The following is a 13,485-nucleotide window of genomic DNA, read 5'->3' as shown; positions in this document are numbered from 1 at the left end:
ATGAGCAAATGAAACTAGACCAAGACCAGAGAAGTGTTCAAGCTATTAAAGAAGGTACAATGGGCTTGTTACAAGGCATACGAAACATGCCTCTTTAGATGTGCCTTTTCTTTAGCAGTCTTTGGAGATTTTAGGAGTTGGTGAGCTAGTTTCCTAATCATTCAGGGTAACAGGTCCCTCTGGACTCAAAATGGAGGATATCCTCTTAAAGTATGATAAAGTCACGATCCTCAAAGACCAAGAGAAGTGCACGGGGCATGCAGCTGGTGTTAAGGAGCCACCAAAGCCTTCATGCTTGCCCAGTACAACAGCTCAGGGAATAAGCGTCCCTTCAGCTAAAGGGGAACGTCTTTCTATTGAATCATCAGGATTGCCTCCCATGGTCATGTTTTCAATTTACAAGTGTTTTAAAGAATTGTTTGGCAGCCATAAATCTTGATGGGTTCAAGATTTATGGCTTCCCCATAATGCTCAACAATGTATAAGTACTGTCCTTGCCAGGTTACAGAGCACCCATTCTGTGTTGCTTTCATCTTTGCCTTTAGTACCTTTCTTGTCATAAATTCATGGAATCCCATAACTGCAAAACATTCTCCTTAATGATCAGATGCCTAATTAGCAAATCTAATTAGATGAAATAAAAGTTTCAGTGGCCTCTCACATCCCTAAAAATGAATCATTCTGAATGTTGGTGCAGACTGAAGTAAAGCAAAGATGGACTTTTATCCAGCCTGGGCATTTTTGTACACTGAAATGAAGGTATGTTGGTACTCAGCATAATGAGCATGTTAGTAAATGGGATTACAGGACTTAAAAAAAAAAGTGTTATTATAAGAAAAGACTGGAGAATATTTTATGCTACTGAATATGATGCTAGATATAGTAACTTCATTTGGCACATTCTTCAGTGTATCCCCACTCACATCAAGAGTTTCATTAGAAACTAGTGAAACAGTATAAAATAAAGGAAACATTGTAACAGTAAATGGCATGTTGCATTTTTTACAATCATTTAATATTTCTAATTAAAGAGGTCTAAATCCCACCAGCTCTAATTAATGTACTGCAGACAGAAAATCCACAAGCATCTTAATGATTGTTTGTGGCTCATTGAGGAGCCATGAACTCTTCTAGACTTGCAATTGAGAGATGAGGTTGCTCACTCACTAGTGACCTTGTTAAATGAAAGTAACTTTTGAAAAACCAGTCTAGACTACTTTTAGTTTCTCTGACACAAAAAATATCTGCAACTTGTTTTTTTTTTTTTTACTTCTCTATATTTTGTGGAGCTGATCAATTCAATTGTTTACTGTAGCTTTTCAACATCTCCCAATGGAACCAAGTATAGGTTCTGAAGATCATTCTCACTAACATGTCGTAAATGCAGTTATAATCTAGTCTCATATAAATCTAAGCTCAGTGTACAAAGGGCACTGAGAGGAACAGAAACATTTGAGTAGGGAAGTAGACAATTTTGTGAGAGTTTTGGATGGGAAGAAAATAAGGCGCAAAGAACCGATGGGGCACACAAGGGCCTTTTCCAGGAAAATGGTGGTATAACTTAATGATATAGGGCTTGACATACTTAATGCCAAAGGTTAATGAAAAGAAGTCATTCACTGATGTTTAGTTATTGCTTTCCACTTACCTCTAGATTGCACATGAACATCATCACTTGCTACAGCCTTCTTTATAGCTGATCTGCGATACACCACATGGGTCCTACCACCCTCTTCCTCCTGTTGAGCCTTCTCCAGAGGTTCAATAAAGAATTCATCCTTGTCTGTACGAATCATGCCAGCCTGAGGTGACAGGGTAGAAATTGAACATTTGAATGATCAAACAGTTGCCAGACACTTAGAATCAACAGTACATTCTCATCTTCTCATGAAACTAGAGTAGTTAAGGATACAGAAAGTAAGCAAGGTGCACTCTTTGAGATGGAAGTTTTTCAGATTGATGAGGCAGGATAGACTGGATTGCTACTGGAATTAAAATTATCCAGTTTCTGGACACAACTATAATCAAAGTCAGTTTGTCTTCATGATGATACTCTGAATTTAGCCATTAATTGCATAAGCAATCACTACTATTCTTCAGCCCACTTACACTTAAGATTATAACAGTTTAGAATGGACTAAACACGTTTCTTTAAATTTAAGGAACACTGTGCAAATGTAAAGCCAAAACTCCAAACAAACAGTAACAATGCTTTAATTGCTAACATATGGTGAGCAAGTTGGTAAATGCCAAGTAATCTATTAGCCTGCAGGTTTAAGCAAAAGATGGGAATATGATGTTTTCATGAGCTAAAACCATCTGCATCAAAACACAAAACTGTAAAAAGAAGTCTATGGATTCCATTCTGCAGTATTCAAGTACATCAACAACCATGAGCAAAGCTCAAGAAGTTTGTCAATGTCATCAAAGCCTTCTGATTACATTTATAACCTCAGTTTATGTACATTTATAGTTTACGGTTAGGGCAAGACTGAGAAACAGACCATACAGTTACTATAAACACTGTATCAAATGTTGTTTAGAGAACTAACCATTTTAAAGCCCAAAAAATAAATCTTGCTTGGTATATAATCTTCTCATTGCTTATTGTACACATTCAAACTTAATACTTGTAAGGTTGTAAAGGCTTATAAACTTAAGGCTAGCATTCACTCCTTATCCAAATCAGTTTTTAATATGCTCCCAAATTTAATCACATATGCAGCTCCTCCCACTCCCCCTGTCTTATCCTCAAATTTTGTAATAATCTAAAGAACTAGCAAGGCTGTTGCCCCAGCATCTGACCATCTATGTCCCTATGGTCTTATTAGATAACACATAGTCACCAACAACCTACCAGCATTGACCTAGGTGATATCTGTTCTCACAAGATTACTCCATGGGTCTGCAGTGTTGCTAGCTCACGCTTCCTTTATCCATGTGGGGGAACCCCTTGGATTCCTCATTAAATAAATGTATGTATGTGGTAGGTTTCATTTGTAATAGCACCCCTTTAAGCAAGCGCCAGTGTGGACTATACTTATTGGTGCTGGAAGACTCAGAATGGTTCAGGAGGAACAGACATCGTGGGCGTGTGCTGGGGAGGGGGGGAGGGAGAGGGGCAACTGCAGATCTATAGGCAGGTTTCTGTGAGCTCTCTCCCTTCGTCAAGGAATTAGGGAGGGGATAGCATTCCTTCCCCATTGTAATTTAATGTCCTAAGTTTGAGAATAGGGAAGAGTGAGAGTTTCCTAAGAAGATGGCTCTTAAAATGGTTTTCTTCCCTGAGAATTCCAATCTCCAAGCTCAACAGAGTTCCAGTCTGAGTTGCTCAGAGAGGATCTAGAACCCTCACAGCAGTCTGTTGAGATGCTTCAGGGAAGATATTTACACTGACTTGTCCGGGCAGTGTACCCAGGTACCAACAAGGTACTATTCAGAGGTGTCTGTGCCAAGACGGTATTTACACTAAAAGAGGAGATCATCCTATAGAGGAGCAATTGCAGCTACACAGGACTTCAGGTACCAAGGGTATCCTAAGAGGCATAGAGTCTCACAAAGCCTAGCCAGTAGAAGATCCTGTCTGCCTGAACTGTGCATGTGTGAATGGAAACTACTGATTCTTCACCAGGTAAAATGCACTGTCTGCCAAATTGTTTCTGCAGAAGAAGATCTGGTATAGTAAGATTTGCATTGGAACACCAAAGTATCGAGGACTGTTCCATTCATGTCCAAGTATGTAAACCCCAAGGACCTAGAAGTAAAGCTTCCCCTGCCCCTGCTTGGGATCAAACCTCATTCAGTGCTCCCCTTCACAGTTATGGTTTGGCAGAGGGATTACATGTGCTTTGCTTTTTCCTCACCACCTCTCCCCTTGTCTCTGATCTGAAGAGTGGCTTGTTTGCAATACTGCAGCTTCCTAACCTCATTCCTATCACTGTCCTCTATGGGGTAGATTTTATAAATCTACGCGCGCACATACTTTTGTTTGCGCACCAGGCGCAAACAAAAGTACACTGGATTTTATTAGATACACGCGTAGCCGTGTGTATCTTATAAAATCTGGGGTCGGCGTGCGCAAGGGGGTGCACATTTGTGCACCTTGTACGCGCCGAACCCTGCGCACGCTGCCCTCCGAGGCCGCTCCGAAATTGAAGCAGCCTCGGAAGGAACTTTCCTTCCACCCCCCCCCCCCCCCGCACCTTCCCCTGCCTAACCCACCCCCCTCCCCTATCTAACCCCCCCCCCCCCCCCCCCCCCCCCCCCCCCCGCCTGCCTCCGGGCAGTAGTAACTTACAGCAGCCTGTGTCGGGGCACTTGGCCACGCCCCCAGACCACCCACACGCCCCCGAACATGCCCCCGAACTGACACCATGCCCCCTGGCCATGGCCCTGACTGCCCCTTTTTGCAAGCCCCGGGACTTATGCACGTCCCAGGGCTTGCGCGCACTGCCGAGCCTATGCAAACTAGGCTCAGCGCGCGCAGGGGCATTTTGAAAGGGTTACGCGCGTACCTTATCCGGTCCTATATGTAGAAGGGATTGTAGAGCTGAGTTGTTGGTGTGGATGGGCAGACGAAATAGGCTGCATGGGTTTTTTTTCCCTGCTGTCACTTTTCTGTGTTTGCATCTTTCCAAGCATGCTCAAATCCATCTCAGCATTGGTTTCTACCACCTCTGCTGATAGGTTGTGTCAGGCATCTACAAACAACCCTCTCAGTAAAGAAATATTTGTTTATATTTCATCCAAGTCTTCCTCCCTGCAACTTCAGATCAAGACCCCCTGTCCCTGAATTTCTATTTTCATAGAAAATTTCACTTTCCCTTGCTTTACTGAAGCCTTTCAAATATTTGAAGGTTTCTATCATATTCTGCATTCCATTTTTTCTCTGCATTAAGCAAATAAATAAAATAACCAGTTACCAATTCACAACAGGACACTGCCTCCTTTCCCATGATTTTTTAAAATTAGTTTTCAAGGTATGTGAACATTTATGGAAACAAACAAAAATGTTACCACCAATGCATATATCCAATCCTTTACTGTTACAGAAACATAGAAATTCTCTTCTCAGCTCTAGTCATCAATGCTATTTCCTCTCTGTCATTACATTCACAATGCTAGAGAAAGACAGGCTTGTGCATTCATGATGGCCATGATCCAATGTTGTACATCTAAGACTCTCTACATTCATCCACATTAAATTTAAATCTAGCTGTAAAAATGTAATATGGCTGCTTTGCAAGCCTATCAGTTGCTTACAGATTGTTTCCCTATAAACTTGGGAAATCCAGATTGGTATTTACCAATTTTCTACACTCAATAAGCATTTCTTCTCCCCACCCAGAAAATATCACCTCTTTTTGCATTCATTATAAAGCCCTTGGTTAGTATTTATTTTTTAATATACCAACATTCCATGTGAGAATCACTAGTTCAAAACGGTGTACAGGTTTGACATTCATAAATAATGAAAAATGGAGGTAGGCATACAGACAGGAAGGAGGTTGGGGAAACAATTAGAGCAGGGAGTTAAAAGACACTTTCATTTAGGGAAGACACAGCAGGACAATAGAAGGGCCAAGGACAGGGGGAATTGATCAGGACGCTTCTGGTTATCAGACATGACGAACTGGAGTTTTCTGACAGACAGTAGGCATTTGTGAATAGCCATGTTTTTAACTCGCTCTTAATTTTTTAATGTCTGTTATTGTTCACAGATTCTCTGGCATGGAGTTCCATAGTGTTGGGCTAGTGACAGAAATCACTGTCTCTTGTTTGTGTTAGATCAGAATTTCTTAAGGTCGGGATTTCAAGAAGGCCTTTGGTTTTGTGATCTGAGTGTTCATGGTAGAATATGTTTTTAAATGTTATTTCCATCAGATCATTGTTCTGATAAATGTTATTGAATATTACTGTAAGTACTTTGTAGATTATTCTTGAATGAACAGGGAGCCAATTCAGAGCAATCAGAGTTTGGGTGATGTGGTCATATTTCCTAGTTCCAGACAGTAGTCTAGCTGCAGCATTTTGCAATAGCTGCAGAGGTTTGAATGTGGCTAGTCAGAAGTAGGGAATTACAGTAATCGAGGTTTGAGAATATTAGAGATTGTAATACCATTCTGAAATCTGCAGTGTTTAGTAGTGGCTTCAATCTGCTCAATATTCACAACTTGTAGAAACCAGATTTTATTAATTTGCTAGTGTGGGCTTTCATCATTAAGTTGCCATCAATTTGAACTCCTAGATCTCTCACTTGAGTTGCTGGGATTAACTGGCAATTTCCGAGATCTATACCTGGTGGAATAGATTTTGGATGGTTTCAGATCAGCCAAATTATTTCTGTTTTTTGAGGTTCATCAATAGTTTCATTTGTGCAAGTTTTTCTTTATTGTGACCATATATTCAGAGATAAGTGATGCTGTTTATCAAATGTTGCTGTAAATGGGATATAGAATTGCAGATTGTCAGCATATAGAAAGAATTTTATACCTAGGTCTGTTAGTAATTTGCACAAAGGCAGCATGTAGATATTAAATTGGGTTGCAGAAAGCACTGAGCCTTGCGGAACGCCAGTTGAGCAGTGGAATGTGTCTCATAAGTGATTGAGTTTAACTTGGCAAGATCTGCTTGTGAGGAATGAGGTGAACCATTTATGTACATTTCCTTCGATCCTTATGTTTCTCAACTGTCGGCAGAATAGATTATAGTCAACAGTATCAAAGGCTGCTGTGAAATCAATTAGCACTAGGCAGTAAGTTTACTAAAGTCAAAGTCCCTGTAATATGGGGTCAGTTAGGGATTGCAGAAGAGTTTGTTGATCAATTCTTCTGAAATCCAAATTGGTTAGGATACAGGATTTTATCATCTTCTAGATGAGCCTCCAATTGGGTAAGCACTGCTTTTTCAAGAATTTTTGTGATGAAGGTTAAGTTGGAGATTGGTCTGCAGTTGTCCCAGACATCAAATCTTCCTAGTTTATTATTTAAGATTGGTTTTTATAACTGCCTGTTTTAGACCATGGGGCATATGATCTTCTGCAAGGGCAAGGTTGACTATTGTTGTGATTGTAAGGGTTGTGGTCTGATTTACTTGTTTCAGCAAAGAAGCAGGTATCAGGTCAAGTGGATGAGTAGCTGGTTTTAATTTAGTTATGATTTTGTTTATCTCCAGCTTTGAGACTATGTCAAATGATGGCCAATTAACATGTGCATTAAAGTCATCTGATGTGTTAATAGGGTAGGTATGGGTGATTTGCTGTTTCAATCTCTGGATTTTTTCTGTAAATGCTGTTGTGTAGTCATTAGGGATGTGAATCAGGTGCCCAATCATTCCCGCTTTCGGGATCGTCTGGCCACGGGAAAATCTCATTTTCCCGTGGATCCCCCTTTTTTTTTTTTTTTTTTAGTGAAAAATCATTTCTCGGGTTAGTGTGCGCTAACAAAAATAGCAAAAAGTAACAAAAAAACCAAAAATAAACGTTTTTTTGTTAGTGCGCGCTAACACAAGTTAGCGCGCACTAACCCAAAAAATGATTTTAATGAAAATTCAGGGGAAAAGAGATCGTTTCTTTTTTTACCCGATATATTAACGAATTTAGAAATATCATACGATATTTCAATTAGTCAGAAAAATGAATCACATCCCTAGTAGTCATTACATGAAGTTCTTGAGAAGTTATTGTTCAAAGTTTGGAGTACAAAAGGGTCTTTTATTAGACTCTTAACTGTTTTGAACAGAAGTTTTGAGTTGAAAACAATTCTGTGTATTTGTTTTGCATAAGTCTTTTTTGGATTTATTCATTACTGTTCTGTAGTATGATAGGTATGATTTGTGTCTTCTTAGGGATTCATCTGTAGGTTTTTTTTCTCCAGTGTTTTTCAAGTTTTGAGGTGTTTTTTGTTTATTTCAGTTCTTCATTGTACCATGGGTTCATTTTTTTTTTTTAATTATCATAATTTTTGTTTGACATTTTGGTTTGGAGTGAGCTATACTCGTCTGCTATTTCCTTGGACATTTTTTCCCATGAATCAAATGCCTCATCACAGCTGTTTAGATTTAGGTTGTTTATTTTGATTTCTAATGCATTAGTTGGTGTTTCAGTTTTATTTTTCTATATGCTTGAGAGATTTTTATCTCAGAGCTGATCACCAAATGATTTTTGTATATTAGATCTGCTTTAATTAGATGGAGGTACTATTAACATCTTTAAATATATTGTGCAGAGGTCCAACTTGAAGGACAATCTCATTGATGAGCAAAGCACTGTTGCATTACAATGGCCTTCCTTGTGTAATATTTTCTTAATTCACTACAGGGACTTGCAGGGAATCTGGTCCAATTTTTGTTCCAGATGTACCATAACTTTTCCTGCATGAAACATACTTTCCCTATGTTTGTTTATGTTTGAAAAAAAAATACTGAAGCAAGGTTTGAGAAAAGCTTTGTGTACCACTATAACGTGAAAAAAATTCGAAACAAATAGGAACAAGAAAGGAAAATTGCTGCTCAGCAGCTTGGAAAATTGAATATATTGCTAAATCAAGACTTTAAAATACACTCTGCTTCTGCAATGCAATTAATCTCTGGAGGAAGAGGATCCTGTAATATTGGATAGTATTCATCTAAAAAAAATAAAATAAATAAAAAGACAATTTTGCAACCCTAGATCTTCCTACAGTATACCTCACTAAATGAATGGATGAATAAATGAGAAAGGAGGTAGGTCAAAGAACAAAAGCTGCTTTTTGACAAGGTGCACTGTTGCCATGTTGCAAATACTGTAAATGGAATTTGAAATCTTGTCCTTAACCCCTCTCATTCTGCATCAGATGCAAAGAACAGACTACAAAAGAAGAAAAATCCTGCCCCTCCACACACACAAAAGCCAGCTTTACATGATATGCAGAGAAATTCTGACTTAGTGGACACAGTTTAACACGATAAATTGGCAGTCCATTCTTTACTTAATGCAGCATTCTAGTAGCCATACTAGCCTTGGAGGAAAAAAATGATTTTTGTTTTGTTTTGTACATTTCTTTGGATCAACATATGAATTGTCCAAGATAATGCTGCATATGAGCTTTTGAGAACACAAAGGTCCTATGACATCTGATAAAGAGATATAGTCTTTAAAATTCACGTACAGTAGAACACTTTATTTGGAATGCTTGGGGCCAAGGCCATTCTGACTAATGGATATTTACAGATAATAGAAGCTCCCCTATACGTTAAACAATGGCAGTTTAAAGGGTATCTATGAAGTACAAAAAATAAATGACAAATGTTTGGTGCACAAGGGCCTTTTGGCTCTTTTTCTGCTGTTCTCACTATTGCCACCACTACCAGAAACACTTGAAACAAGAGATAGTAATAATAACAAAGAAAGACTGAAAAGGTCCATCCAGTCTGCACAGCAAGTTGTTTGGGTAGTAACTGCTGCTCTGTGCAGGTTACCCCCATTCAGGAATGCTACATCTAGAAGTTAACAATAGGGCACTCATTTTTTTTTCATTTCCATCCTTTAGACATTAGAGATCTTGTATTTATCTCATGCTCTTTTGAATTCTATTACCATTCTTATTTCCACCACCTCTTCTGGGAGGATATTCCATGCATTCATCAGCCTTTCCGTGAAGAAATATTTCCCAACATTGTTCCAGAGTCTACTGCCTCGTTCTACAGCTTTCTTTCCATCAGAAAAGGTTTGATTTTTGTGCATTTATACCTTTAAGATATTTAAAAGTCTTTAAAGTCTCCAATCTCTCCTCTTCTCCAGAGTATACATATTTAGGTCTTCCAGTCTCATCTCAAATCTTTTAGTGCAGACCCCACACCATTTTGCTTGCCTTTCTCTGGACGGCTTCCATCCTTTCCGAGACATAGTCTCCAGAACTCCACAGCACTTCAGGTGAGACCTCACCAACACATATATAGAGGCATTATCGCCTTGCTTTTCCTGCTAGTTATGCCTCTTGATGTAGCCCACCATCTTGCTGGCCTTAGCCACTGCCTTATCATATTTTTTCGCTACCATCAAATCATCAGACACTATCATCCCTAGGTCTCTCTCTCCCAGTCTGTGCACATCAGTCTCTCACCTATCATCCCATAAAACTAATTTGAATTATTGCACCCCAAAAGTATGACTGCACTTCTTGCCATTGAATCCCAGCTGCCAAGCCTTTGACCACTCTTCAAGCTCTTAAAATTGCTTCTCAGTCTCTCTTCTCTTTCAGTGTCATCTGCAAAAAGCCAAACCTTTCCTTCTCACCCCTCCACAACCTCACAAAAATGTTGAACAGAAGAAATCTAAAACCAACCCTTGAGGCCGCCACTACTTATCTCTCTTCAGGTTTCATTTACCATTACATGTTGTCTGTCAGACAAATCTGTTATCCATTCTGTCACTTTGGGACCTACTCCTAGGCTTCTCATTGTATTCATGAGTCTCCTATGTGGGACCATATCAAAAGCTTTGCTGAAATCCAAGTAGAGTGCTCAGTGTGGTTTTTCTTGATCTAATTTTAGTTATTTACTTTTATTTTTTAGATTTATTTATTTATTTAGATTTGTATATTCCACTTTTCACAGCACTTCAAAGTGGATTACATTCAGGTACTGTAAGTACGCAATCAAAAAATCAATCAGGTTTGTTTGCCACTACATTCCTCTGTTAAAATCATGTTGCCTCAGATCTTGCAGCCTGCTTGATAGTGACAATTCACTGTCCTTTCCTTCAGCAGAGTCAGTGATGCTACTGGTCTGCCACAGCTGCATCTGCAAATGAACAACTTGTGAGTAAGACAGGATACAACTGAAGTGCCAGGTTAAAATGCCTACATGGCACCAAATTTCGGATAACACAAGTTTTCCTGAATAATGAAACATGGCCCTGAGGTCATAATTCTTGTTAGGTATAAAGAATGGATATTGGATCTTCAGATAAAAGGTGTTCTCCCATGCATCTTTTTTGGATAATTCTTATGTTGATCTAATAAATCGAATTGGAAAGGCTATCCTCTCAAGGGGAGTCCCAAGGGAGTTTGCATTCTGTTTGCCCACTACATTTTTCCCCAATAATATGGCTCACCTGGTGCAAATGCCCCTCTGAATCAACCAACTCCATGATGCCAAGGCATAGATCTCAGGGCTATTGTTTCACACAATCATGTTTTCTGCCATAGCATCCTCCAGTAGCTGTTCTGCTGGGTCAGCTAAGCATGTGTGGCCAAGCACAGGCTTCAAAGTACACAATCCTGTTTTCCTCAACAGTGCATGCTGGTGGCTGCTCTGCCAAATCAGCTGTGTGCATGTGGCCAAGCATTGACTCCAAGGCTCCAGTTGCCACGACTTGCTAGGAGTGTGCAGCCCCAAATTGCGATCTTATTTTTGTTTTGTTTTTTTTTGGGTGGGGGGGGGGGGGAAGTTCAGGTTTCAATTTGTTTAATGTTTATTTCAGTCTAGACCCGTTTGCTGAACTGAAATAAATATTAAACAAACAAAAACAATATCATGACTGTAAAGGGTTTGTTGTGGAGCATCTTAGAATTCTGGAAAATGTGGAACGTAAATTTTTAAAACAACTCTTACCCCCCCCCCCCCAAAAAGAAAGAGGGGGGAATAAAACAAAAATATTAAAAACTGAGCCAGTCCGGCCTCTTCAAATCCCCTCTTGCCCCTGCCCCAAAAATGATGCCAGGGCCAGCCCCCCTCTTGACCCCCATGGAAGGGCCCATTGACCTCCTGCCTTTCAGATATAGTTTCAAAATGGCACCGGCCGACTCAGACACTAGCACCATAGTGATGTCAAAATAACCACATCAGCCTCTGGGCTGGCCAGTGCCATTTTGCTGTATGTCTATATGTTTATATAAGAACATAAGAAAATGCCATACTGGGTCAGACCAAGGGTCCCTCAAGCCCAGCATCCTGTTTCCAACAGTGGCCAATCCAGGCCACAAGAACCTGGCAATTATTTATTTATTTTTAATTTTTAATTTTTATATACCGGAATTCCTGTATGCAATACAAATCAATCCGGTTTACAAGTAACAAAAAGGTTGCCCTGGTCTGGGAGGTTAGACTGGGGTTTTTTACATAGAACATTGAACAATTTTACATAGAACATTGAACAATAACAATCAACCAATGAACATTTTTACAAGGAACAATGAAAGTATCAATAATATTTAACAAATAATAAATAACCTTGTTCGTGTTTTGAATAGTATGTGTGTGTTCCCCTTTTTTTACAATGGACTTTAGTAGTATATCGACTGCAGTAAACGGTTATATAATATGTCCTTTGTTAAATGACTGTTAAATAGGCATTGCGAATAAGCAACGTGACACCCTACAATGGTTGGATCTGAAATTCAGGAGGAGGTGCTTAGTTACCCAAAAACTAAGTCTAGTCCATGTTACCATTGCTAATGGCAGTGGCTAAGGGGTAGATTTTATAAATTTGTGCGAGGGCGTACTTTTGTTCGAGCACCAGGCGTGAACAAAAGTACGCTGGATTTTATAAGATACGTGCGTAGCCGCCCGTATCCCCCCGGTCCAGCCCCGAATCCCACCCGTATCCCGTATTTGTGCACATGGGGTAGCACGCACAAATGTACCCCGCATGCATAAGATTTAAAATCTGGCCCCAAAGGTACCCGCACGGAAGGGATCAGTGGTGGCCAGAGCTGTCCCAGATGCCTTTTTTGAGAAGGGGAAGAGGGAATCGGAAGGGCCCAGTGAGGTTCTGGGCCCTGGAAAGAATTTTTTGAGGCCTGAGAAGATCCCAAGCCTTGGCAAGATATTTTTTTTGGGGGGGGGGGGGAGAGGGGCCTGTTTTCCAGATTTTTTCACCCCCAAAACAAAAGAAAAACTAACAAAATATTGTTGGTTTTTCTTTTGTACCATTTTGAAAATATAATGAAATGAAATAGGAAATGGCAATGACATTTCCTATTTCATTTCAAACAAATTCACATCCCTATGACTTGCTTGTCCCAGCCACAGTGTCCTCTGCTGTCTGCACTCCCAGGTTAGTTAGATGCCTATGGTTAGAGTACAGGTTCCTTACTGATACAGCACCCCCATGCAACTCACCCCCTGAACACTGCACAAGGGGGTCATAGAGAGAGAAATGGACAGACAGGACCAGCCCATATGGCATTGTCCTGGGGGAGAAGAACTAGAAATAGTATTACAGCCTACAAAGAATCCATTCTTTTATGATTTGGTGATCAAATTTGAGACTACTGAAATGCATAATCAAACTGTATTCAAATATGCTCTTGAGTAAAAGTGGGAAATCAATCATGCTATGCTAGGTACCATGTACATACAAGCTCATCATTCACAGTTCAACATTAATGAAAAAAATCAAAGACTACTTAATTAACTGAACATGTTACTTTCAAATACATAGGAGTTGATATTCAAAGGAACCTAACCACCTAGCTACAGAGTTGGCAGCTGGACTCCAGACAG

At 39.8% G+C, this 13,485-nt stretch overlaps 1 protein-coding gene across 1 annotated transcript in view; it reads right to left on the bottom strand.

The window, feature by feature from the left end:
* The window catches only part of LOC115079701 (A disintegrin and metalloproteinase with thrombospondin motifs 2-like), a 292,174-nt gene that overhangs the window by 154,315 nt on the left and 124,374 nt on the right, over positions 1-13,485 (bottom strand). Inside the window, 1 exon segment of the mRNA XM_029583448.1 lies at positions 1,649-1,802. Within this exon segment, the coding sequence (XP_029439308.1) occupies positions 1,649-1,802 (154 nt within the window).

Source organism: Rhinatrema bivittatum, chromosome 18 (genome assembly GCF_901001135.1).
Source record: "Rhinatrema bivittatum chromosome 18, aRhiBiv1.1, whole genome shotgun sequence".
In the NCBI taxonomy this organism is placed as follows: Eukaryota; Metazoa; Chordata; class Amphibia; order Gymnophiona; family Rhinatrematidae; genus Rhinatrema; species Rhinatrema bivittatum.
The sequence above is the reverse complement of the archived record's forward strand: the minus strand, read 5'-3'. Positions and strand labels throughout refer to the sequence as shown.